At 57.6% G+C, this 27,747-nt stretch overlaps 1 protein-coding gene across 9 annotated transcripts in view; it reads right to left on the reverse strand.

The window, feature by feature from the left end:
- MAD1L1 (mitotic arrest deficient 1 like 1) overlaps positions 1 to 27,747 on the reverse strand; it is a 415,485-nt gene that overhangs the window by 167,449 nt on the left and 220,289 nt on the right. For 8 of the 9 annotated variants that reach the window (XM_014846667.3, XM_044746860.2, XM_014846671.3 and 5 more), the window contains one exon: positions 8,037 to 8,093. In XM_014846667.3, the coding sequence (XP_014702153.1) occupies positions 8,037 to 8,093 (57 nt within the window). Of the gene's footprint in view, positions 1 to 8,036; positions 8,094 to 10,605; positions 10,799 to 27,747 lie in introns of those variants that run through there. The other variant, XM_044746863.2, reaches the window with a different exon arrangement.

Genomic DNA, 27,747 nt, shown 5'->3' on the forward strand with positions numbered 1-27,747 from the left:
ATTTGAACCCAGCCCACCGTCTGCCCACTTGCCTGCGTAACTGTGCGGACTGCCTCGAGGGTGTGCTGTGAGGACTGACGTGAGACCCTCACAGCTGCGCCTGTGCCGAGGGCCGTGGCGATGGGTGTGTGACACGGACGTGTCTGCTAGTTAGGCGGCACATTCAGTTCGATGCTGAGGGAGAAGTGGGCTCTGCGAGACTGAACTTTCCAGGAGGCGGGAATGCATGAGGAACAACATGGAAGGTGAAGACAACGACGTGCTTAGGACCAGCAAGGCACCGGACGTGCCAGCTGGTGGGGCCGCAGAGAGGACATGCAGACGTGTGGACAGGGAGTGAGGGAGGACGTCCAAGGGGGATGCGGCCACCACACAGCAGGAGGAGGACAGACACACCCAGAGCGTCTGGGCCCCTCAGGTCAGCCACCCAGTCCAGTGTGGGTGAGCCCTTCCCTCCCAGGGAGAAGCCTTATCCTGAGACCCGGGGACCTGGGGGGCGAGGACAGAGAGCCGAGCCAGCCTCCGCTGGGCTGGAGGGAAGAGGGCCCAGGGCGGAGAAGCGGCAATGGTTCCATCAACACGTCCCTGAAGAGCGTGGATTTGCTCAAACACATGCACGCATCTCTCCCCGCAAGGCCTCTTGAGACTCGGCATTTGAGGAGTCTGGGTGAGGGGACGCAAGCCTGTCTGCGATACAGAGCAGGCCGGAAGCTCCGAGGCAGGGGGCCCAGGGCTGGGGCAGCCACGTCTCAGACCCCGGACACGTGTTCATTCAGGACACTCTCACCAGGCTCAGGGGACAGGCACGTGACGCGGTGAGGGCAGCAAGCACCACGGTCACGGGAGCCCGGCCTCAGGGCAGCCCTCAAGCGGCAGCGGCCAGAAACCAGCTCAGCGTCCCTCGGTCGCCCTCCGCCCTCCACCCTGAAGCACTTGCTCTGTGAGGCGGCCAGTTGCCAACCCAGCCCTGAACATCCCGGGTCGACTCGATGCTGACTTCTAAACATGCCTCACCGAGCCTGCCTCCCTGCCTCCCTGCAGCCCCCAGTGGCCCTGGCACTCGCCCCCGGGGAGCCAGCACTCAGCAATGGATCTGGGCAGCTGGGAACAGCGGAGGGCACCAGGAGGTCGGGAGGTGAGCTGGCTGCGGAGTCCTGGGTGTGAGTCCTGCCAGTGTCCTTTCCCGGGAACACGTACAACTCTGGACATGTGACACCCTTCAGTCTGGTGTCATCTGTAAGGTGGGGACAGTGGTAACGCTGCCTGTGTCAACTGAGAGTCAGCGTGGTAACAAACGTGAAGGAAATTTTCACACGCTCAGGAGTGCTGAAGCCCAGGCAGACTCACGTGGTGTCAACGGCAAGGCCGCTGGGACTGCAGCCGCTGTTGGGCTGGACACGACTGGAGGGACCTGCCAGCTCCTGACACGTCTGTCGGGAGGAGGGCAGAAGCACCTCGCAGGGTTGCAGCAGTTACGTCTGAAGCTCTCACAACAGCGCCTGGCTCGCGTCAGGGCTGGGTAAACGGGTGCTAATAACTTGGAATCGTCACCATCAGCTAGGGGCTCCCAAACTAACCCAAGCTGCAGAAGCCTGCCCGAAATCGACCTCACTGTTCACCGGCTCATTTCATTCCAGGGCCGGGCACTGGACACCTGGAGGACGACGACACCGTTTTGACCTGGAGGAGCCAGCACTGCCACTCAGCACCGCCAGTGACCACTGGACTTGCTCTCCCGCAGCAAAGGCCGCCTCCTTCGCTGGCTGCCCCTGAGGACACAGGACAGCCAGAGTCACGGCCGGCAGCCGGCACAAAGGAGCAGAAGCAGCAGGCGAGGGAGAGCACTGGGAGCGAGCGGACGCGGCAGCGAGGCCAGGCCAGGGAGGCGGGAAGGGCCAGGTCCTGGCCACACAGAGGGTGGTCCACACCAACCAGGTCGGCCTCAGAGTGGACGGCTAGGCACGTGCTGGAGGGAGAGGCAGGCTAGCCGGGGTCACTGCTGCCTCTGACGCAGAAACACCCAGACTCTGACTCGGAAAGTGCCACTAGAGGAGGAGAGCACCACCGCAGCCCGCAGGGCCACGTCTGCCCCCTGACCTCCCACTGCCCTTCAGCGGCAGTCACTGGGGCCCGGCCGCTCTGCCAGCTCTGGCATCAGGGCCGGGGGATGTGGCACTCCGTCCCCTGCCCAGCACCCGGGGCCCCGATGGCCCTGCTCCTCATGCTGGGCTCCTGCGATGGGGAACAGAATCAGACACCAGACTGTGGGGTGCAGAAGCCCGCCTGTAGCCCTAGCAGTCACCTCCTCCCATGAGCCACTAAGGACAAAGTTCTCCTGCTGTGTCGGGGGGTCTTCCAGCCTGGCACTTAGTCCCGTGGCAGGACAGATCCAGGATGTGAAATGAGTCACTATCAGTCACAGAACCAGGAGGTTCTTTTAATAATTTACCGGAAGGCAGCTGGCCACGCTGGCTGACTGTGATAAGGTCAGATTCGCAGGCAGAAGGCACATACAGATGATGACTGCCAGCAGTGAACAATGGAGGCTCACACAGCTCCCTCCCAATGATTTACCGGCCCTGGACGCCAGCGTTAACAAGGGAGCATCAGCAGGCCCACTTCAGTTTGACGGCCCCTCGTAGAGTTCCCAAACGACTCTCGCTGGCATCCGTGATCCACGCACGGGCCCCTCAGAGCCAAAGCGAGCGCTGCTGCTGCCTTCTGACGAAACCCGAGGCTGGGAGAGGACGAGCGGAAGACCAGGAGGGCTGCCTGCTCTGGGGTGAGACGGGTCAGGAGAGAACCTGGCTCCTCCTGCACTGGGACGATGGGACCTGCCATGCTGGACGGCTGCATGGTTGCAGAGTTCCTCTGCACAGCGCTTGTCATTGGGCCGGCACAGAGCAGGCTCAACACGTGTAACTGCTGTCATGCTGCCAGCTGAGAGCTGGAACACAGACGGAAGAGCCCAGGACGCGGCTGCCAGGCCCTGCCTTTCCACGCGCCCCTGGTCTGGCCGTGGCCTTTCCAGGCAGACCCTCTGCGGGGCACCCCGACAGGGAGGCACGGAGCAGAAGCTAGCAGGCAGCGTTAGGGAACATGGGACACAGGGAAGGCGAGCGTGTAACTACATGGCTCATGAGGCTGGGACTCCTCTCTTCTCTGTTGTTGGCATCTCAGCTAACATCTGTTGCCAATCTTCTTTCTTGTCGTCGTTTTCTTCTCCCCAAAGCCCCACACAACATAGCTGCATATTCTAGTTGTGGGTCCTCTGGTTGTGGCATGTGGGACGCCACCTCAGCATGGCCTGATGAGCGGTGCCACGTCCGCGCCCAGGATCCGAACCAGAGAAACCCTGGGCCGCCGAAGCAGAGCGCACGAACCCAAGCACTCGGCCACGGGACCGTCCCCTGTAACTCCTCTTAAACCAGGAAGAAAATCTTCAATTCTCACTCCCTGGAGCAAATAAAATATTAGAGGAATTTTTATAGTCATAATCAAAATACTCATTTCTCCAGCCACCGCTGGCCACATCTAATTAGCATGAGGTATGTTAATGATACAACCATGGTCCAGGACATCTTTCTTTGTGATATTAATTGCATTTAAAGAAAAAAGCATGAATTGTGCTCATGGTTACTAATTAGCATGGGTTTGCTAATTAACAAAAGAAAGTCAAACTGTCTTTGTCCCGTCATCTGCAACTACCTAAAGATGTTTAAATTTTTCTTTTTTCCTCTCTCTCTCCTTTCCTAAATAGAGAACTGACTTTGGGCCAGAAAACAGGAGGTGAGGGAGCTGTAGGCTGGGAGAGACGGGCCAGTGACCAGGCCCCATCCCCAACCTTCTTGGACAGAGGGGTGGAAACAGTCAGTGGCCCCTTAGATGCAGACTTCTTACAATCCAGGCCCAGAGGAAAAGGCCACCCAGAGCCCCTGCTTTCCTAGGACCAGAGACCCCCCGGCAGCACTGGTCACCAAGGCACCAGGGCTGACCCTGGCCCCAGCCTCACTGTCTCCTTCTTCAGTCTCTTACTCCCCAAACCAGCGGTTCACAGCAGGGCAGGAACCTCCTCCCAACCAGACTGTATGCATTTCAGGGTTAATCCCACGCCCTGAGGATTTGAACACACATCTGGACACCCACCCCTTGCACTGCCCCACCTGGACTTTACCTCCTTGGGGCAGCAGAAGACAGACCCAGGGAAGATTTGGAGGGAGAACAGAGGCTCACAGGCTCCCCGAGTAAGCACAGCCTGCCTGCATGCCTGGCCCCCAGGCACTGCCATTTCTCATTTTCCCTTTAACTGGGAAGGAGAAGAGAGAAGTGAAATAAACAACGTGAAATAAGCTCAAGATTAGACAATCAAAGGCAGAGATTAAAAACCTGACTGAGGAGACAGCTACAGCCCAGATCCAAAAACAAGCTTGAAGGAAGCATCACAAGCAGCCCCCGGTGTCCCCGGGCGCGGGCGGCCCATCCCCGTGTACCAGAGCCCCCGGTGACTTGGGGCGTGGGCAGGAATCAACTCAGGGAATAGCCAGGCCCCTGCACTGCTGGCCCTCTCCACAGGGCCGGGGCCACAGGACAAGGCAATTTCACCCAAAGCTCCCCGGAAAGCCACGTCCCAGACTCCCCAGCGGCCAAGGGAGGGGCTCCTGCGCCTGGGCTAGGGTGCCAGGTCTCCAGGCAGCTCCCTGCTGGCTGACATCAGAATCTCCCAGGCGGGGAGTGGGCAGTAAACTAACACCCCTACCCGGCAGGCCCTCCACAAATCCTAATCTAATTGGTCTAGAGGGGGGACCAGGCGTCAGTATCCTAACAGACGCCTGGAAGCTTTATACAGGGAACGAAAACCATATGGGCCAAAAATAAGAAAAAACACAGACCAGAGAGCAGACCCCCTCAGGCCCCACGCCCCTCTGGCACCCCGTGAGGAAACGCAGGGGAAGGGCTGGGGTTGGCTGAGGCATCCTCCCTTCTGGGGCAGTAGAGGCTGGGGGCGATGAGCTCGCTTGGCCTCGCTGCTGCGGGCTTGGCACGTGCTCGGCACGGCTTCCTCTGACTGCTCCTGCCTGTGTGCAGCAGGAACAGAGCCCTCGGGCACGCTGCGATTCAGGTCACACCGAGGAGGCGATGCACGTTGACACAGAACACGGGGGTCTCCCCAGGGCTCCTTCACATGGATGCATCCGCCTTCAAAGAACCCTGCCCACTGCGGGCTTCCCCCCAGTCAGCAAGGAACAGGCCCCCTGTTGGAAGGGCCTGGACACACCAGTGGCTGAGGAGGAAGCCCTGACCCCTGCGGTCTGGACCCAGGCAGGCGGAGCTGCCCTACTTGGGCCTGTGCCCTGCCTGCCAAGGCTGCTGCCACTGCAAACAGCCAGGGTGCTCATGCTGAGTCCCTGCACACTCCGCACGGATGTCCTGGTCAGAGCTCCTCCCTACCCCAGGCCCGAAGGAGCAGGAACGCCTGTCAGGCACGCCTGTCAGGCCCACTCCTCTCCCCCATGTGGGGCTGACCCCCAGCCGGCATTCGGACCCCACCCGCTGAGGGCAGAGGGCATTGAGGGAGCCCTGGGCCTCCTGGTGAGCAGCAGGTCTGAGGCGCCCCCAGACCAGTGGCAGTGGAGCTCACTGCGGAGAACTCAGACAACCCACAGGCCTCCTACAGCCTACAGAGCAGCATGCTGACGCACAAGTCTGAAAACATGCACGGAAACAGGGTCACCCCACTTAGAGCAAAGCATCGCGGCCTCACCGCCCGCCCTCCCTCACCCTCACCTGGCAAGCCCCGGCCCTGGGAAGGCCCAGTCAACTGCTGTCCGGCCACTGGGAGCATCTGAGCACTGGAGACAAAACCTACCCACCAGCCTTGCCTGAGACTCCCGGCCAGAAACCTCAAAGGGCCCACTAACCACGCCAGGTACGTGCACCTCCTCCGCTCACAGGTCTCCCCCACTCCCCAGGATGAGAGGCACGCCCTCCCCTCTCAGCACCCAGCCCGCCTGCCTCCTCGGCCTGGAGCCCCTCCATCCTGCTCCCTCCAGCACCATCACTCTGCCTGCTCGGCTGGACTGTGGCCCAGTGAAGGCCCACCCTTACCCACACCACTGGGCAGCTGCAGGCCACTCTCTGGGCCCTTCAGAGCACACACCTCAGTGCATCCGAGTGCACATGCTAAGGACGGCTGTGGGTCCAGTCACGCTTTCCCTGCCCCCCCAGGAAGCAGCTCTCACTAGCAGCATGGATGAGATCCTGTCACCAGGCCCACAGGCCACTCTGCTCCTCTCACAGCTCTGTTACGGCACATGACCCAGCCGGTCCCTCACTGGACACTTCCTTCTCCGGCTCTGTGGGTGCAGCTGTCCTCCCCAGGTCCCTGACTCCTGGGTGCCCCTCTCAGGCCGGCTGTCCAGATGCTGGAGCAGCCTGACAGGGCTCCGACCTCAGGCTCTACCTTCTGCTACCTGCGCTCACTCCAAGGACACGAGGACACCCAGATGCTTCACTGGCCTTGACTCAGGGCTCCAGATACTAGACCCAGGCACCCAATGTCCAACAGCGTCTCAGACCTTCATGTCTCCCTTCAAACCTGCGCCCCCCAATCTTCCCATCCCACCCATGAACCCCCCACCCTCCCACTACCCAGGCCAGAAGCCCAGCCATGCCTGAACCCTGCCCTCGCGCTCTACCTAATCTTTGTCTCCCATCAGCACTGCTGAGTCTGACCCTCCTCACCAGGGCACCCTGCCACCCTCGCTCATCTCCCACCCAATAGGGGCTCTGAGCACAGCCAACCCTGGGCCCCCAGGTGCTGGTGACTGGGCCTTGTCCCTGGTTCCGTTCCTCATCCCCATCCCCCTTTGTCCCCTGCCTTATGAGTGGGCCGATTTCAGATCCATCCAGTCCCTCCCTACAGTAAGGACCAACAGTGGTGACAGCAAGGACCACAACCATGATGACCACCTTGGGCTGGGGGGACAGCTGCACAAAGGAAAAACAAATTCAAGGACATGTCCTTTCACCTTGGAGGTCATTCCTGTTTTGCAGGCGAAGGCCAGATGACCTGCTCAAGGTCAGAGGGCTGACAAGTGATGACACCAAAATAGGAACTCCGATCCTGGATGCAAGTCCTAGAGCTGTCCCAACACTGACAGCAGCCTCGCCTGTATCCCCAAACCAGCTGGCACATGGCCTGGAGCAGAGCAACCCCAAGACATGCAGACATTCCCTGTGGCCTTCCTGTGTCCCTGGGGGCTTCGTCCTCACAGAGACCAGACCAAGGGCCAGAGAAGGGTGGCGGGGTGCACAGCTTACACAGAACAAAGAGGCTGCAAAAGCAAAGCCTGTTTGTCCCCCAGAAAGGTGGTGAGGGAGCCTCTTACTACTGCAGCCCCCGGGCCAGGCCCTGGGGCCTCACCTGCACACGCCCACGCCAAGGCTCTGCAGGCAGCAGCGGGGGAGGGCAGGGCTGATGTGGCGTGAGCAGAAAGCACGTCAAAAGTCAACCCACACAAACAACAGAGAAATAAACCTGTTGAGCAGCGATCAACACTGCAGGCTGGAGAATCCTGCATCTCAGGCTGGACACACTGTGAGGCGGAGCCCCAGCTGAGGGTGGGTGACAATCTAATAACACCACAGGGACCATGGGGCAAGACAGGGATCCGCGTGCCATGTGGCTCTCCGTTGCTCATGTGGGTTTCACATCTGCTTTATCATCAGATAGGTCATGACCTTGGGCAGTAAGCCATCACCGTCCCCACCTTATGGCTTGGCAGCAGCAGCCCCGCTCAGTCTGTCGCCGGGGAGCCAGCACGCAGCTTCCAAATCCCAAGTCCTCTCCATTCCCAGCTGCGTTTCTGATGCCCAGAGGATCACAGCTATCAGGAACCCACACGCTTGCACCTGCAGGATCAGCCCCGATGGGGACAGGAACTTCTGCCTGGGGCCCAGGATCTAAGCCACCCCAAACTCCAGGCTTCCCTTTGGCCACAAAGGCCCCCAACAAGGCACGTGGCTCAGGGACTTACCATGTCTGCTCTTTGTTTCTGGCCTCCCAGCTCCTCCAGTGCCTGTGACAGCTGAGCCTTCAAAACAAGACAGAAAGTGGGGTCAGTGGGCCTTCTCCTCCCAGGCAAAGGGACCACACCTCCCCCATGGGGTCTGCTGCCCCCACGGTCTGCTGGGCAGGGGGACACTGGGAGCTGGAGAGCAGGAGCTGGCACGGTCAGGGCCCAGTTGACTGCCACCTGGGGAGGGCCCCGTGTTCCCATTGTGGAGAGGGGAACTGAGGGGGCAGCTGGAAAACATAAGAGGATGCCAAGTCCACCTTGAAACCTGCTGCATGAAAGCGACATGGAGTTATGGGCAGGCAGAGAGATTCGGGCAGGAAAACAATTCGCCTCTGCTTGGCAGGCTCACATCTGGAAGAAGGAATTAAGGTGACTTTCCTGACGGGGTCAACATCCAGGAAAACCCCAGAAGCCCCTCAAACACGGCCCACCCAACAGGACTCTGGAATCCAGGCAGAGCAGTCCCCACACCAGGGTGCCTGGCCCAATCAGGCCGACGATGGTGCCAGCCTGGTCACAGCTGTGGCCAGAGTCATCAAGCTCAGCTCCAGCCCATCACAGGGTGCTCACTCTCCCACAGGGACCGGGGAGAGCCCAGGGGCTGCCACACTCCGGCCTGGGCAAGTCCGGCTGGCATCTTCGATCTCTACAGAAGCCACCCTGGAAGAGGCAGCAGACCAACTCCAGAGCAGGAGCACCAGGACCCAAAGCTCGGGGTCAACTGGGCCGAGGCCTCGGTCACTCACATGTGCCCCTGCCCCCAGCCTCGAGGCCCACAAGGGTGGCTTGTGTGGCTTGCTTCAGGTCGACGATTTATCCTTGTGGGTCCTCAGCATCATTAGGCAAGGACATGCTCACAAAATGAGAAAACTGGTCACCCATTTCTTTCCAGAAAACAGTGAAAATGAATGTATCAAGTGAGTTTCAGGGACACTATTCTCAACACTGCTTGGCGAGGGCCTCCAGCAACCTCTGTGCAGAAGCACTGTGCACTCAGTACCCAGGCAGCGATCCACGGGGTCTGTGAGCCACCACAAGGAAAGGACCGACTCTGAGAGGGATTGCTCTTGCACAGAGAAGGAGAGCTGGGACCAACCCAGCAGGTCAGACTGGAAACCCTGTCCGTTCCCTGGAGCGGCAGGATGGCAGACAAGCAGACATCACACTGAAGGCCGCTTCTCTCAGGGCCCCGCTGTAAGGTCTCGAGCACCCAGCCCTGAACGCACAGAGGAAGGGAGACTCGCACACGCTGCCGAGTAAAGCCAGCATGCTACCCGAGGGCAGGGGCGCTCCGTGGTCCTGTCCATCTACAGTCTGGCTTCACCCCAAACAGCCAGGGGTGTGTGCTTCCTCCATGCAAACATTTTCTATGAGGCCAGGATGCTCTTTGCAAGCTCATCGTGACTCTGCAAGCCGCCTGAGCCCATTCCCAGGGAAGCCACGCCAAGCCAGGGAGAGGAGGATTGTCATTGCAATGGCTGAGACTTCTGAGGAAAATCTCCAAGACCAGCCAAGCTCCAATTGCCCCGAGGACCGAGTGCTGAGCCTGATGCCCGGGCCTGTGCGCCAGCGAGCCTCATTCTCTGTCCATCCGCCTTGGCCTCCCCTCAGGCCGAGCACCGAGGAACAAGCACAGAGATCGGGGGCAGGCAGGGGCAGGTGGGGGCAGGCGGGCAGGGCGGCCTCCCAGGCACTGTGGAGGCCACCCTTTGTGGGCAGGAACTGGCCTGTGGGTGTTCATGGCCACCGAGAGCGGATGGTGTATAAACATTTGCACAGAAAGGGCGAGATCGGCTCTCCAGAGCAGGGAGCAACCACACCTGGGAGTGGGGCGGTGTGTGCCTTCCGGCTGACAGGTCTACAAAAGGCTGCTCGGAAGAGACGGGGCAGCCACTGTGAGTGAGAGGGCGAGGACACACCCCTCTGCTGTCCCCACGCTGGAGCAGACCTTCCGGAGCCTGGTCCCATGGACTCATCCTGGCATCGCAGGCCAGACCCCAAGGGGAGAACCCTGGGCGGCACCACCCCTTGCTGCCGCAGCTCGGCCTCCACCCGCACACCCACTCCCGGGAGGTGACATTCTCACTGGTCCTAGTTCAGGAAGGAAGAAACTGAGGCCCAGAAGCGAAGCCGTACCCTACACCCACACAGCCACCCCGGGTGGGTGAAGGGGCAGGAGGTGACCCAGGGCTCATGCTCCCCTGCCCACACCCCAGGCAGCACGGAGCCCCAGGGCCCCACAAGTGCCGCCAGCCCCCTCGGGAGACACCCTCTCCCTGTGCCCACGGAGCACGTGCCTCCCCTCCCCACCCCGTCTCACGCCAAGGCAGTGCGGGGCAGGAAGCCCAGACTTGCTCCACTGGACAGTGCCGGGGGACACAAAGAACACCCACAAAGCAGTAAGGAAAACAAACGATGTGAAGAAAAATGGACCAGAGATTGAGACAGACATCACCCAGTGGAGGAAACACGTGTGGATAGTGACCGCATGACAAGGGAAGCAGCGTCACTGATCAGGAAAACGCACATGGAGATCCACCAGGAAACACCGCTTTGCACCCATGCAGCGGGCAGAAATGCAGGAGTCTGGCGATCAGAGCACGGGGGATCATCCACACTGGCGGTAAAGCACGCTGGGAATACTGCGGTGCCTCCCCAAGCCGCACAGTCGCAGCTCCTCCGACTCCGCGATCCCACTCAGCTGCGCATTCAAAGAAACTGCGAGACACGTGCATAGCCAACCCAGACAAACCGGTCCTCGAGCACTGCAACAGGGAAATCAGAGCCACCAAGACGCCCGTCAGCAGGGCAGGAAGCAACACGCTGCAGTAGATTTATGTGGACATGGGGGTTGGCAGGGAAAGGTAGTCCATGGTAGGACTGGGTCTGCGCCCAGGACAGCTCCATGCTCACGCACGTCCGCACTCAGACCCTGTGAATGAGTGAGGAAGTGATGTCACAGACATCCAGCGGTGACCCCTGGGAGTCAGTCCAGGCCTGCAGGGAGAGTAGGCGAGGCCCCAGAGGGCTCAGTGTTAGGCTGGGCTCCGGGCGGTTAGGCCAGGACGCCGCCGCCAACATCTGCAGGACACTTCATCTCGGCTTCTGTGAAGACATGACTGAACGCTGGGCTGCAGAGACGGTGGATTGGCCACCAGCCGGGAAACTTAAAGCAGAGACTGATTACCAGCAGATGCTGATCCCATAAGCTCGTCCCTGTGCCTCACCCACTCCAACATTCCCAGCAATGACTTGAAAGAAATGCAGAAAGTGTGCTTCTCAAATCCTCGCACGACGGGGCTTGCAAATATTGCAAATACAATGAGATCAGTAAGATTTAGAGAGATCCCAAGAAGCCAGAATAATTGGCAGAAACCTGACTCGGAGAAAAGTCAACACTGCAATTGGAATCGAGCCTTTGCCCGCATTTGCCCAGGGGACACCTGCCCTGGAGCAGCCCTTAGAAAAACACAACCCGAGGAATGGGGCCCGCAAGGGTCTGCCACCACAGCCAGGGCATCAGGGGGCTCAGCTCACTCCCGCCAGTCAGCTGCAGCTGTGTAAGATTCTAGTCTCCTGGGGGACAGGCCATGTTCATCAAGGCAGACACTGACCAACTAAAGTACTCCCAAAGAGGTGACTGGGACAGCAGAGGGCATCACGCTGAGCCGTTTAGCCGTGAAGGAAGAGAACTTCCAGAGACGCAGGAGCTACCTTTAACCCAAGGACAGAAGTCATGACCACAAGGTAACGAGTGACTGCTGGGGCTGACGATGCTCTGTCTCCATCTGGGCAGTGGCTGCAGAGCCGTGTTCCCTGGGTGAGAACTCCTCAAGCTTGCACACTTAGGAGGTGTGCTTGTGTGTGTGTGTGTATGTTACACTTCCAAGAAAAGGAAGACCTCACATACACTCCAGCACCCTGGAGGACCAACCAGGGAGAAAGAGAGGGACAGCTCTGCTACACAAAAGGAAGAAGTTTCTAAGAGCAGGAAGCTCCCCATCAACGAAAATGATGACATGACCTGTCGCATCGTCTCCATCAGAGGGTTGAATGGGCTTCCAACGGGCTTCCGTCCCCCAGTGGGCTTCCGTGTCTAAGACCCTGCGAGTGCAGAAGGCTCCAGGCTGGGGACGGATCAAGAGGCCCCTGACAAGCCCAGCAGGCAGAGAGGTTGGGATTCCAGGCGAGGGGGACACATGACCAGGGGATGAGGTGAGACAGGGCAGGCAGCGGCAGAGAGCCTCTGGGCTGGGTTTGCAGATGTTCCTAAGGGCAAATGCATGGGCGTGGGAGGAGCGGCTGGGAAGGGCAGGAAGCGGGAGCTCCTGAGAACAGGAGGACGCTGGGCTCCACGTGAGAGGTGCGGCCGCTGGTGCATTGACCGCCCCGAGGGGCTGTGCAGGAAGTCTCCCAAGAGCAGAAAGCCTGCCTTTAAACCGTGGGGGGAGTGGACAGAGCAGGCCACGGCAGGGTCGGGGCACGCCCTGTGGATGGGGGTACTGACCGCCTGGCCTGACCTCCCGCCTGCGAGGCAAATCCACAGATCGAGAGCCTAGAAGCTTCCAGCAGAAGGCCTGCACAGAGCAGACATCCTGAAAATCCCTCCCTCGCCTCTGTCATTCAGTGAAAATGTCCTGGGGATAGAAAGACAAAGGGCACAGCAACACATGCACAGCCTACAGCCAGGAGAGGCGAGCCAGCGCAGGAGCAGGGGCCACAAGGGTCCAGGGAGAGCTCCCGCGGCTTCCAGGGGCAGCGTGGCTCCCAGAGGGGGCGTGGAGAGGCCTCTCGAGGGGATGAATTCTGCTTCTGGACAAGATGGAGCAGTGGGCACCAGATTCACCCTCCTGCCTCAGTCAACCAGCAAACCAGACACAACGCACGAGACGATGGTTTTCTGGCATCAGAGAACAGCACAGAACTCTGGCCCTGGGAGGAGGAGATACGCAGGCCGCCACCGACCAGCTCACTGCCCACCACGCAGCGCCTTGGGACACAGGCAGGGAGGGGCCAGGCAGAAGTCCCCGGATGCTGCAGGCAGACTTCCCAGAAGGAGGATGAGGGGCAGGTCCGGACAGACGCCTCACCAGGGAAGGCGCGCTGACGGCCAGACAGCACAGGAGAAGCTCCAGCAGTTCTCGGTCGTCAGGGAGATCAGACCGACGGCGCCCAGAGTGGGAAGGACGCGGGCGCTGGAGCTCTGGCACGTGCCGCAGGGAGACTTCTCGACGGTGGGACACGAGACAGCGCAGCCGCTTGGGCAGGCAGGTTGGCAGTTTCTGGTAAGAGTTAAGTGCACGTTTTCCCCAGGACCCAACAAGCCCTCTCCTGGTACACACCCCAGAAACACACAAACGTGTCTGCACGAGGACTTGTGTTGGGAGATGCGCTGCAGCTTTATCCACAATGGGCAGGAACCGAAAAGACCCTAACATCCACCACTTGATGGACGGAGACCCAAATTTGAATATAGCCGTACAAAATGCAATCCTATTTAGCAATAAAAAGAAATGAACTGTTGATGCAACAAGTGCGTGAATCTCAAAAGCCCTGGGCACAGCAAAGCGGCAGACACATGGCCGTAGGACGCCATCGACACGAGGCCTGGAAAGGCTACGCTGTGGCGGCAGGAAACAGACAGGGTCCCCGGGGCCGGGCAGGGGGGCTGCTGCAAGGGGTGCAGAGCAGCTCCGGGGCTGAAACTGCTCCATACCATGGCTTGGCGGCAGTTACACAACTACACACGTTTGTCAAAATCCATCAAACTGTACTGAATTTTACTGCATATAAACTATATTTCAACAAAGTTGACTGTAAAAACTTAAAATTCCCAAAATAAGAAAGAATAATGTACTGAGGATTGATTCTACTCCCTTTCCTGTGCTCCTGAGTTAGTTAACCTGCCACTGGGAACAGTGGGGAGGCTTCTAGAAGGTGGGAACATGAGGGCTGACCCCAGCAGGTGCTCAAGTCCCTTCTCCCACAGAGTACCACCCTCAGTCAGTGCAGCCCACCCCTCACAAAGAGGGATCACACGGCCGGGGGCTCTGCCGCCCACCCCCCTGAGGAGAGGGATCACATGGCCGGGGGCTCTGCCGCCCACCCCCCTGAGGAGAGGGATCACACGGCCGGGGGCTCTGCCACCCACCCCCCTGAGGAGAGGGATCACATGGCCGGGGGCTCTGCCGCCCACCCCCCTGAGGAGAGGGATCACACGGCCGGGGACTCTGCCGCCCACTCCCCTCAGGAGAAGGATCACACGGCCGGGGGCTCTGCCACCCACCCCCCTGAGGAGAGGGGGCACACGGCCGGGGGCTCTGCCATACAGTCACACTTGGCCGACAACGACTGCTGTCAGCTCTGAATTGGTTTCTTTAAAAATTTTATTTTGAAGTCACTTTGAAGTTTCAGATGTAGTGAAAGCGGCCGGCAGGTCGAGGCAGAATGGGCAGGGAGGGGTCAGGTTATCACCGGGTCTCAGGCCCACAGGGCTCCTGGCAAGTCTGCGCCAGTACAAGGAAGCTCAGTGGGCTTCTGACTCGGAAGCTGACCCCGACCCAGACCCCCCTGGGAACCAGAAGTCGGACACGTGGACGGCTTCAGTGGACAGGGAAAATGCAAAGCACAGCCCTGAGCGAGGTGGGAGGACATGAGGACCATGTGGCAGGCGGAGAGGCCAGAGGGCCCTGGGACCCAGACCCCAAGCAGAGAAAGAGCCGGCCCCGCCTCTGCCAGTGAGGACCAGAGGCTGCACGTTGGCCCTGGGGCTCTGTCCTCCACAGGTCTGCGTCCCGCCCCACATCCTACCAGCAGCACAGCCCCAACCCATCGCTCTCGGCACTGGACACTCAGTGGCCCCACAGACCCTCCTCCAGACCCCAGCACCCCTCCAAATTGCCACAGTGCCTGGTTGAGACCACTGACAAGTCTCTGGGCTCCATCCCCTCTGCACCTGCCCCCGGGCCTGGGCTCACACAGGATGCTGGGACAGTCCCAGCCCCAGGAGGCCAGGCCCCACACACAGCACAGTGTGGACGCTGCCTGGAGAGCCCCAGACCCCACTGGAAGCCCTTCCCGGTGCTGCATCAGCCCCAGGCACCCTGCTCCCTGCCACACACCGCTCAGTGGGGTCGGCCCGTCCCGGTCCTCTGCCTCTACAACTGTGACTGCATGCAGTCGGGGTCCCTCCTCCGGCATGAGGTCCATGCCCTCGATCTCTGCTCCTGGGGTACCTGTACTCTGGCTGGGGGGCAGGGCGGGCTCACATCCAACGCAGGGCAAAAGGAGACCACACACGTGCTCACACACATACACATGCTCCCAGAGCACACACACACACACACACACAGAGTATTATTAAGTTGGGAAAATGACATCAATGCCTCAAATGCTCTGGAACACCCTCACATAACCAGGCTGACCTCCCAGATGGAAGGCCTCACAACTTCAGTTTCTTCAAATACAAAATCAAGGAGTCCTCACTTTTCTGAGTTAGACATTCCCCTTGAGAATTTATGAAAGTTATATAATCTCTACCCAGAAAAACACCCATACTAGCAAAACCTGGCATTCAGGGCAAGGCAGAGGGCCGCCCGGGGTTTGCCGATCAACAACGGCCGATACGCAATGAAGCTTCCACGTGACTGATTCATCTGACCCTCGGCACCTCTCTCCACAGGGGAGGCACTGTCACTGGCGCCCCTGACACGTGAGCAGAGCACCTCAGCCTGGGCTTCTGCTGGCAGAGCCAGGAGGACACCAGGTGGTCTGGCCTGGGGCAGCACCAGCACTCGGTTTTGAAGGAAATCCTATCAAGGGACTGAGAGGTGTACCCAGCCCCAGAGGTGCAGAGGCAGCCGAGAGGACCCCAAGAGGGTCCCAGGCGGCTCCCGGGTGGGCTCTGCCGCAGGCTCAGCCTGGCAGTAATTTCATCAAAGGCCCCAGGGCCCCAGCAACTCCCCAACAGACTCAGATTTCCCGGGTTCCGCGGCACCCACGGTACTTGTGGGGAAGAGAAGCAGAGATCAGTGGAGGGCCCAACCCGGATGCTGGGTGAGGAGGGGCCAGGCGGAGGCCGAGGCAGGCACAGTACCAGACAATCGCCCCGCTCCAAAACTGTGACCCGTGACTTCGTTCTTCGCATGTGAACCTTGCTGGAAGGCAAGACTCCTGCTCTGAGGACATTTCTAAACCCCGTCAGGCTGGAAGGTCACGGGCAGGGCCCCTGGTCCCCTACAGAGCGCTGGCTTCTCCCAGCTGCAGTGGCTGGGCTGGAGGGTCAGCGTGCCGACGCCCCCTTGGACGTGGGGCTGTCACAACACTGACAGGGAACCACACCTTCCTCCCTGGAGTGGCTGAATCTTGTCCCCAAAAGACAGGTCAAGTCCTAACGCCAGGACCTGCGAAGGGACCTTTCTTGGAAATGGGGTCCTTACAGATGAAAGGACCTTTCATCTTCATTTGATGAAGGATCTCGAAAGAGATCATCCTGGCTTTAGGGCAGGCCCAAATCCAACGGCAGCTGTCCTTGTAAGAGAAAGGAGAGGGATGCAAGACCCACAGACACAGGGAGAAGGCCGCGCGACAACAAAAGCAGAGATGAAAGTGATGCAGCCACAAGCCCAGGAATGCCCAGGACTGCTGGAGCCCCCTGAAGCTGCGAGAGAGGCCTGGAACAGACTCTCCCTCGGAGACTCAGAAGGAATCAGCCCTGCTGACACCCTGACCTCGACTTCTGGCCTCCAGGACAGCAAAAGAGTAAATTTCTGTTGTCCTAAGCCACGTGGTTTGTGGTCACGTCTCACGGCAGCCCCAGGAGGCTAACAGCCTCCATTCCTGGCCTCACAGCATCAACAGGTATGCGGGCCACATAAGGAGGGTCCAGGGTCCAGTGTCTGTGGGCGAGAAGGCACCCAGATCTGCTGGGGGGAGGGAAGGCCCTCGAGGCTCCTACAGCAGCACCTGAATTATGCATCTTCCACGTCCACTGCTGTCACGAGACTGAGGGGCAGGGCAGCAGATGCCTCCCCAAGGGCCAGTCTGAAGTCTTGTCACCATCACCCAGAGTCACTCAGACCTGACTGGCCACGTCCACGCCCAGTACGAGACATGGAGGCCCAAGGAAATCAGGGAGAGGAGAGACCAGCATTGGGCAGGGACTGTGGCCCCACGTGGGCCCTGGAATCAGCATCCTCAGCTGACGAGTGAAGGGAGATGTCCATGCGGAAGAGCATCCTTGAGTATGTCACAGAGAAAGAAGCTCAATTGGTGACCAGGACTGAGCCGAAGCAGTTGACCGAAACAAAATGACCTGAACCGAGTGTTGGGCATGTCTGCCCACCCCAGCCGGCGGCCCAGCCCGATGACGACGTCTCCCTGGATCTTCCAGTCCACACCTGGAGAGTGGACACTGAAGGACCCACCAGTTCTAGCACGCCAGGCTTTCTCACAGAGGACGGAGACGGGCACCACGTGCACCTCACCCGATGAAGGTGCAGAGTCTGCCGGCAGCACCGGGCGAGAGGGATTCCGAAGACCAGACCATGCCAGAGGGACAGACCCCTGCGGTGGCCAGTCACCTGCCACTCTCCAAGAGGCTGCAGCCAGGCCCTAGATCAGGGCCCCACATCTGGATCGAGCTCATGGACACCTTCCTGCTGTGCCTACAAGCGTCACTCCACCCCATGGATGCCCCCGGGCAGCTGGGGCTGGGCACCCCGGGAACCCACCCCCAGGGCCCAGCCAGGACATTGGCAGGCATCGCCTCTAGCAGAAAGTGGCTGTTCTTTAAGAGCAGCCCCTCAACGGGCTGGCGTCTGTTCCCACTCTGTCCTGCTCGGCCCCACAGAGATTCAGGAAAAGCAGCTGACAGTGCAGCTGATTTATTCCTGCTTTCTCCTTGAGGTTTTCTGCTAGAGCCAGGCTGCTGCCTAAGCAGAGAGGAGCCTCGGGCCACGTCAGCCCCACCACTGTGCCTCCTCAGCCACAGGGGGCCTCGCGCGGGGTTACGGTGTCCACAGCACTCATTCCACTGACAACGTGCAGGCTCCTGGCTCTGCCCAGGACACCGAGGCCTCGTGCAAAGCAAGACAAGGACCTGACCTCGGGTTCATGCCTCAGGAGGGAGGAGGACAGTGCGCTGGCACCCTCAGACACAGTGCACAGGTCCGGGAGCCGGGGTGCAGTGGTCACTGCTCACCTCCTGGAGGGAGATCCAGCGGGGCGCACAGACTCCGCAGTTTGGGCCTCAGGTATGGCGGTTCTCTCCAGGAAGCCGCGTTCTGCGACAGGGCAATGGGGCTCGGCAGAGCCACCCCGGCAGGAGCACACACGTGCCCCTTTCACTCAGCCTGACCGCTGCCAGCACCGGGAGGACTCGGACGTCACATCCTCCTGGTGACCTGCTCAGCCCTCTCCAGTCTCCTCAGCTGGGAAAGGAGAGCAAGCAGGTAGGTGCTCGCCGAGCTGGCGCTCGCTCTGCACGTCAGGAGGGACCCAAGATGGTGACAGGGGTCCTGTGGAGGCGAGCCTTCCGGGGGTCTCTGGCTGACAGCGGGAGGCTAGGGAGCAGTCAGCTGGTGGGGGCCGTGGGGTGTGCCCGAGGCTCCCCTCAGCCTCTCCGCACAGCTGCTTACAGGTAGCAAGGCCTAGGGCACCTCCTGAAGGGAATGGACACTTGGAACAGCCTCAGGCTGGCACAGACCCTCCCGGTTACTGCCCATCCCCAGCGGCCAGCCGGAAGTCTGGAAGCAGGTAGAGTGTGGGGGGTGCACGTGGGGGGGACACAGGAAGAAGGGAACAGCCTGTCCCAGAGGAGGCAGCACACCCGGGAGCACATGTGAGGTGGACGAGGTATGGGGAGAGGACGCCCTGACACAGCCCAGGGTCCCCGGCCACAGTGAGTGACCTCAGAGCCACATCAGGCCTGGAGTGGTGCCCAGAAGCCCACACAGCTCCTCCTGGTGGGGGCACTGGTGCTCCAGCTGGGCCTCCAGGTAGCCGCATGCGCTCAGACATGAGCCCCAGGCCACGTACCGCTTGCGATAGGGAGAGGCTGCTTGAGACCTCGGTGGCTATTTTCGTCTCAAAGTGAGAACTGCTGCAGCCGGCCCAGCACCCCGCCACCACAGGACCCCAGGCACAGCGGAGAAGCAGGCCCTGCAGGTAGGGCACAGGCTGGGGACAGGCTGGGCAAAACTCAATGGCCGGGCTGGGGAGGACCCGAGAGCACGGAGCACGGTTCCCACACGCCTTACGGGGGGGAGGCTGGAGACCAGGGAAGTCTGGGGGCCCCAAGATCACAGGTCACCCCGAGGGAATGAGATGGGAGCCCCAGGCCTCCTGCCTTTCTGCTGCACTTCACACATGGGTTAGTGACAACGTGTAAGGAAAAAGGAGGAGACGATGCCGGTCATCGGGGGCCCTTCAGGCGAGAGCATCCAGACCCACTCATGGCTTCTATCCGGCAGCAGCCCCCAAGGGGCAGAGAGGAGCCCTCCCGAAGTGCATGGCAGCCCAAAGACAGGTGTGAGCTACGCTTCTCATGGCTGCAGAGCACGGTGACACGCAAGCAGGGAGACAGCTCATGTGGCCAGGTGCTCGGCCCAGAGCCTGGGGCTCTGATGGGTGGCCCTGGCCCCAGTGCACCCGCCAGGACCTGCTGTCGCAGTCTGAGAAGCCGATACCTCTCTCAGACCTAGAGCATGGCGGCCCGCAAGGCGCTCAGAGGGCCACAGGGGTCACTCCCGCAGCGGACACCTGGACCCGGTCCTGGGCTCAGCCCAGCCCCTTGAACAGCCCAGGTGGTTCCCTGCAGGCAGGGTTCTCACAGAGCGGGCCTGGACCACGGAAGTGCAGCCCCACCCCCACAAGCTCCCCTACAGAGCTGGGGGAGGCCCCAGCAGACAGTATTCACAAGCCATTCAGACCATCACCAGACAAAGCAGGCCAATCCCAAAGTCTCCTCATCCCAGCGGTGGACCTGAAACAAGGGACAGATCCGAGGGTCAGCTCGGGGTGGAGCAGGAGCCTCCCACTATCCTCCCCACACACACTGACTCAGACAGCCACCCCGCGGAGAAGGAGGAGATCAGCAGAACTAAGAGCTGGTTTCTGTACAAGATAAACAAAATTGACAAACCTTCAGCTAGACTAAGAAAGAACGGGATAAGACTCAAGTAAATAAAATCAGAAACAAAAGAGGAGACATTACAACTGATACCACAGAAATACAAAAGATCATAAAAGACCACCATGAACAATTATATACCAACAAACTGGACAACTAGAAGAAATGAGTAAAGTCCTAGAACATACAACTGATCCAGAATGAAGCACAAAGAAATAGACCATCTGAAGACTCATAACGAGTAAGGAGATTGAATCAGTAATAAAAAAACCTCCCAACAAAGAAAAGCCCTGGACCTCGCAGCTTGCCTGGCAAATTCTACCAGCTAAAGAACTAAAGCCAAATCCTTCCCAAACGCCTCCAAACACCAAAGGCGGGAGGACATCCTCACTCATTTTATAAGGCCAGCATAACCCTGCCACCAAAGCCAGACAAGGACACCACAAGAAAGGAAACCACAGGCCCACATCCTGATGAACATAGATGTAAAAATCCTCAACAAAACGTGATACACCCTACTGACAGAATGAAGGATAAAAATCACATGATCATCTCAATAGATGAGGAAAAAGCATTTGACAAAATTCAACATCCCTTCTTGATAAAAATTAATTAGGTCCCAAAAGAATGTCCTTCAACATAATAAAGGCCATATAGGACAAGCCCACAGGTAACATCATACTCAACGGTGAGAGGTCGAAAGCTCAGGAACAAGACAAGGGTGCCCACTCTCACCACTCTTATTCAACATGGTACTGGAAATTCGAGCCAGAGCAATCAGGCAAGAAAAAGAAATAAAAGGCATCCTAATCGGAAAAGAAGTAAAAATCTGTTTGCAGATGACGTGATCTTATATATAGAAAATCCTAAAGATCCCACCAAAACTGTCAGAATAAGTGAATTCAGTGAAGTTACAGGATATAAAATCAACACACAAAAATAAGTTGCATTTCTATACACTAACAATGAACTATCTGAAAAAGAAATAAAACAATCCCGCTTATGATAGCATCAAAAAACAATAAAAATACTTAGGAATAAATTTAACCAAGGAGGTAAGAGATCTATATACTCAAAATTATAAGATATTGATGACAGAAAACTAAAGACACAAATAAATGGAAAGATATTCTGTGCTCATGGGCTGGAAGCAGTAATACTGTTAACACGTCCATACTACCCAGAGCAATCTACAGATTCAACGCAATCCCTATCAAAATTCCAATGACATTTTTGAAAAATAGAAAAAAATCCTACAATTTGTATGGAAGCACAAAATATCTCTAATAGCTAAAGGGATCTTGAGCAAGAAGAACAAAGCTGGAGGTATCACACTTCCTGCTTTCAAATTATATTATAAACTGCAGTAATCGAAACTGTATGGTATTGGCATAAAAACAGACACATAGATCAACAGAACAGAATAGGGAGCCCAGAAATAAATCTACACACATACAGTCAACTAATCTTTGACAAGGGTGCCAAGGATACACGAGGGTGGGAAACAGAGTCTCTTCAAAAAATGGCGCTGGGAAAACTGGATAACCACATGCAAAAGACTGAAACTGGACCCTTATCTTACACCATACACAAAAATCAACTCAAAAGAGATTAAAGACCTAAAACCATAAAACTCGTAGGAAAAAAAACAGGGAAAAAGCTTCTTGACATTGGTCTTGGCGATGGTTTTTTAGATACGACACCAAAAGCACAAGCAACAAAAGCAAAAAATAAACTAAAAGCCTTCTGCACAGCAAAGAAAACCATGAAAAAAAGGAAAGGCAACCTACCGAATAGGAGAAAATATTTGCAAACCATGTATCTGACGAGGGGTTAACAGCCAATATATACAAGGAATTCATAAAACTCAATAGCAGAAATAGAAATACCTAATTAAAAAATGGGCAAAGGACCTGAACAGAAATTTTTCCAAAGAATACTACAAATGGCTGACAGGTCCATGAAAAGGTGCTCAGCATCACTAAGTATCGGGGAAATGCAATCAGAGCCACAAGGAGACAATCACCTCACCCTGTCAGGATGGGCATCGTCAAACAGGCCTCAGAGAGCAAGCGTTGGCGAGGACGTGCTGTGCACTGCTGGTGGGTCTGTAAACCGGCCCAGCCACTATGGGAAACGGGATGGAGGCTTTCTCAAACAATTAAAAATAGAACTGATTCATATGACCCAGCAACTCCACTTCTGGGAATATAGCCAAAGGAAATAAAATCACTATCTTGAAGAGCTATCTGCACTCCCATGTCCCCTGCAGCATCATTCACAAGGGCCAAGACATGGAAACAAACAAAGTGTCTGTCCAAGGATGAATGGATAAAGATGATGTGGTATATACATATAACGGAATACTATTCAACCTTAAAAAAGAAGTAGATCCTGTAATTTATGACAACATGGATAAAACCGGAGGACATCATGCTAAGTGAAATAAGCCAGACGCAGAAGGATAAATACTGCATGACGTCACGTATGTGTGGAATCTAAAAGAGTCAAACTCATAGAAACAGAGAGTAGAATGGTGGCTGCCAGGAGCCGGGCGGACGGGGAGGACTGGGGGCTGCTGGTCAAGGGGACAAACTTGTTATAAGGTGACTAAGACCTGGGGACCTAACGCACAGCACGCTGTACACGGTACAGACTCGAGTTAACAATAACATTATATACTAGAAACACGCTAAGAAAGCAGGTCTTAAGTGCTCTCACACGCAAACAGAACGATGTGAGGTGAGGGGTATGCTGATTCGCTGACTGCGATCAGGATTGACTGTGTAGACAAGCGTCAAATCATCCTATCGCACACCTTAAGCACACACAGCTTGATCTGTCAATCACATCTCCGTAAAGCTGGGGCAGCGACTGGACCTCTACAAGCTTTAATCTCCTCAGCTCACAGAGCATCATCTACCCCATCTATAAAATGGGTATTAACTCCCACCTCCCGGAGCTGTTGTGGGAATTAAACCAAAAAAGGTATGTAAAGAATTTGGCACATGCAACAGCCCCGTAAACAGAAGCCGCTTGTTCCCGGCTCTGACCTCCTGCACAGACACCCCTGTCCTGACTCTAGGAGCCGGTGCTGAGAGCGGCAACCTGTCCTGTGTCCCCCTCGGTCTCTGCACGTTGAGACACCGGGTCCATCGCAGCGGACTCCCACACCTGGGTTTCCGCAGCTGCTTTCTTCATGTTAACTCCCTTCCTGTTTCCACTTCTCTTTAACATATTGCTTATCTTCTAACTCTGCCTCAAGATGCTTCACTCGGTTTTATCTGTGCTTCATTCGAGGAGAGTCAGCTCAAGTTCACTATATGAGGGGAGCCGTAAATGCACACATTCCTAAGAAAGGGACTGGACCTGGTGAACGACCTACGGTTCAAAAGCTGACGTTCTTCCTGAAGCGAGCCACCCATGCAAGGAGGTGAGGACAGAAACTGTCTCATCTGCGCCCTGACAGCAGTGACGGGGGGAGAGGGAGATGCACGCACGGTGACGCTCATCCTCCCGAGCTGGAAGTCGGAAATTATTTCAGATCCACTGTAACCCCAAATTGGGACTTTCCACATCCCTCCATGCAGCCAGCAGCACCATAATCTGTTTTAATTAAATAAATTGGAAAAACAAATCAGGCTGATATGTTGAATCAAGGCAGCATGCACTGCATATTTATAGCTCCGTCGACAGAGGAGGATTCGTGACATATGCTACCAACATCCGCAGCCGCTTTATTAAACGGAATAAATAAAATCCATGCAAAACGGCACAAACTTCACCAGAGTCAGGCTACTGGGATTCTCCCACTCTCAACACTTCCCGTTTGTTTTACTGAAATGTTTTTGCCAGGATCAAAACATGTTCCCCATTAGAACTGACTGATTAAGCTAAACGGGTGAAATGCAATGACTGGAAGAAGCCGATGAGCTCTCCAAATCCCCGTGCCCCCGTGCTCCCCGCTCCCCGCCAGTGAAGACGAGGTCCGGATCCGGCTCTCCCTGCACCCAGGGGGCGGGGACACCCCGGCTACGGGTTCCCGGCACAGAGGGCGAGCGACGTCCTGTGGGGTCACGCAGCTCTCTCCTCGGGCACAAGAGACACACTAGAACAGGGGTCCAACAGCTACAGTCTGCACCCAAATCCAGCCCCCCTGCTTTGTCAATAAAGCTTTATTGGCACACAGCACGCCCACCATTTACAGATGGCCACGGCCACTCTCCAGCTACAACTCCAGAGCCGAGGGGCTGGGACCGAGACCATGTGGTCGCACAGCCCGCAGAATCGACTGGCCTTTTACAGACGAAGCCTGCTGACCCCTGAGTGAGAAGAAACAAGAGCTTGGGGTGAGGGCTGGGGTGGAGAGGGAAGCCAAAGAGGAGAGAGAAGGGACACCATAGAAACAGACATGAAGAGAGAACAGAAGGAAAATAAGGGAGACAAGGGACAGAGACTGGAAACGAAGGAAAAGAGAAATCGGTGGAGGTGGGGAGAAGCAGAAAGAAGTTTCCGATGGGCACGTCAGGCACACCCTGAACCCCAACACGGCTCACGACATTCTCCCTCTCAACGGTCCCCTGGACCCTGCCTTCTGGACCAGCGATGAGACATCAGGTGGGCGGGGGAGGCAACGTCCTCGTTACTTGAGTTAATCCATCTCTGTAATCAGGCCCGGGGGGCCGTGGGGGCGTTTTCCCAGCATGCACCACACTGTCCCTGTGGCTCTTTAGGACAGCTGAACAAAACAGGTGGTCCTGGGGCGTAACTGGTCCTCCCCTGCTCCTCCTGAGCCAGCCTGCGCCCCACAAATGGTGCTTGCCTCCCGGCAGAACAATGGATGGGCTGTCTGGGAGACATGAAGGGACCCTCAGCCAATGGGTCCTGTGAAGTTACATAGCTCTTCACCGTGTGTCAGTATGTGACACTCAGCAAATAAACTTTCGACAGGCAGCGTGCAGCTGCTTTCAAAGCTCTCCAAGTGTGCTGGTTCTCCGATTCCTGACATGTAAGATGCTAATGAAACAAGACTAGGGAAACCCACCCCCCAAAAGCCCAGGAGGCACCAGCCCGCAGCCTACTGGGTGGGGGGTCCAGGGTCCGGTGTGAGGGCACCATGACCTAGAGGGCGGGGTCAAAGCCTGGGGCATCTCAGAGCTGGTTCCCTTCCTTGGGGCCTGAGAACTGCAACAGCAAGAGAGGGCCTCCCTGCCTGTTAGGGCTCGGCCTGGAGCAGGAGCGCAGGTCTGGGGCCACACAGCAGCTGAGGGGCTGGGCCTGCTGAGAGGCGGGAGTGGGCCTGGGCAGGGGGGCTGGCTCCTGGCTGGACGGCGCCGAAGGATGGCCTGGCGAGGGCGCCCGAGCAGCGGCCGTGCTGCAGTGAAGGCAGAGAGACCAGTCCCGGCTCGGCCCTCCTCCACCAGGGACTCAGTTTCCTCCACTGCAAAGTGGAGATGACAAGCCCTGCCCTGGAGCGCTGGCACAGCGAGGCGAGGTGAGGAGAGGAGAGGAGAGGCGAGGAGAGGCGAGGAGAGGAGAGGCGAGAAGAGGCAAGCCAAGGAGAGGCAAGGCGTGCAGCACCAGATGAATGGCAATGTTTCCCCGTTACCGCATCAGAGGATCCACACTGAGGCACCAACCTGAGAGGGCCTGGAAGCCGCTCAGGGCCTCAGAGGGCGACACCGGGTTCAGAGCCCGGGTGCCCAGTGTCTGAGCTGCCTCACAGCGGACAGTCTTGACCCAGAGGCCTATCTCCACAAAGGGTCAGGCTGGAGACAGGAAGGGCGTCTGGGCTGGGGGTCCCAGGACTGCCACAGAGTAGCGCTCAGTCAACACGAATAGAGAGAATGGATCCCCCGCTCCCGTACTCACCACCTACCCATCCCTGATCCATCGACCATCTACTCCATCCATTCAGATGTGCACAGCAACTCTCAGCTCTAACAGGAAATGGCAGGGACTAAAGCTGAGTCAGGCCAGCAGTCCAGTTTTGGTGTTTCGCCTTCAAGTGAGGCTCTGCCACCCCCTCCTGGAATCTCCATGAGGCTCTAGAACCTGCGAGAAGGGTCAGCAAACTGCAAACAGAGCAGAGCCAGGCCCCAGCCCCGGCTGCTACCTGGGCCCAGCAGAGGGGCACTCCACCCTTTTCTCTCGATATCCTGCTTCCCAAGGAACCACCACATCAAATGACCCGTGTGCCACCTTGCCAAGGGTTCCTCTCTATAGTCCTTCACCCTGCTGGAACCAAGCACCTCGAAATGCCTCCAGGTGCTCTCCCCATCCTGGTCTACAGATAGAATGACAGTTACTGCAATGGCCCGACCTCTGCCCACCCACCCTCACCTGGGGGGCCCAGGATACCCAGGAACCCTGTTAGAGTGAGAGGTCAGTCACAGAAGGTGACAGCAGAAGAGGCGGGACTTGCCCGGGGTCCTCTGACCAGCTCCGTGCTCCTTCCACATGCAGTCACTGGCTCTCACAGCGGGCGGGACTGGTCGGGCTGCTCTCGGTGCTGCAGCTCTGGGCATGGTGGGCACCGTCACTTCAAATCCACTTCACCTGGGAGCTCGTCCCACCTCTTTCCTGACTCCAAGACATCCCCTCCCCCTCTCCAAATCCTTTCCTTTTCTTTGCTAAAGGGTTTAGTTTCTGAAGTTGGGGCCACATTCTCCCTAACTCAGACTTCCTCCAGGGATGACAAGCATCCACACTGTGGAGAACGGGGTGGCCCCAGGGCCACAGGAGAGCAAGGACACACTCCCGGTGCTTGCTTTGTGTCTGTGTGATGCTGGCCAAGAGAAACAGTCCTGATCGAATGTGGGCTCTTCCCTTTCAGGGTTGCACACTTTCCAAGATGCTCACGGAGCCACCCAAGAGCCCAAGAAAGAACGGCTATGACGCTTAACCTCGCTGGGCGCACCCAGGGAATTCGGTTGGCCGGTGACGGGGTGCTGGGGTGGCTGGCTGTAATGCACAGGGACAAGGTGAGGTCCTCACGCCTGTTCTCGATTTAAAAAGGTGTCACTCTCCACAGACGGCAGAGAAGAGCCTTCTGCTCCCCATGGGCTTCCCCGTGCAGGTCACTTCTGTCATGTTCCTCATATCTGGGAGAAACCCCTTCGGTTCCAGCCAGCAATGGCGGTTGCCCACACTTGGGCTGCCAGAGACCTGGTCCCACCCCTCACTCCATGGCTACACGGCGTGTGGCAACGTGAGCGACCTGACTGCTCTGTGAGGAAAATGTACATCACTGAAAGGGGGATGAGAGCAGAGCTCTTGGAAAAGCTAAAAGCCTCCATGTGGGCCCTCAAACTCCACACCCCGTCCTCACCCCACAACCAACCCTGAGAGCAGAGGCCCACTCTCTCCAGCGCAGCCAGCACGTAACTGACTCATCGGGTCCTCCTTGTGAAAGGACCACTGCAGATCCCGTACGGGGCAGGCATCCACACCCGGCTCACCCAGGACCCTTGGTCCTCAGCCGTACCACCCGGCACCGCCCCCTCCAGGGGGTGCTCCCCGACCTCCTGTGGAGGCAGC

The sequence above is a fragment of the Equus asinus genome, chromosome 14, assembly GCF_041296235.1.
Source record: "Equus asinus isolate D_3611 breed Donkey chromosome 14, EquAss-T2T_v2, whole genome shotgun sequence".
Taxonomy (NCBI): domain Eukaryota; kingdom Metazoa; phylum Chordata; class Mammalia; order Perissodactyla; family Equidae; genus Equus; species Equus asinus.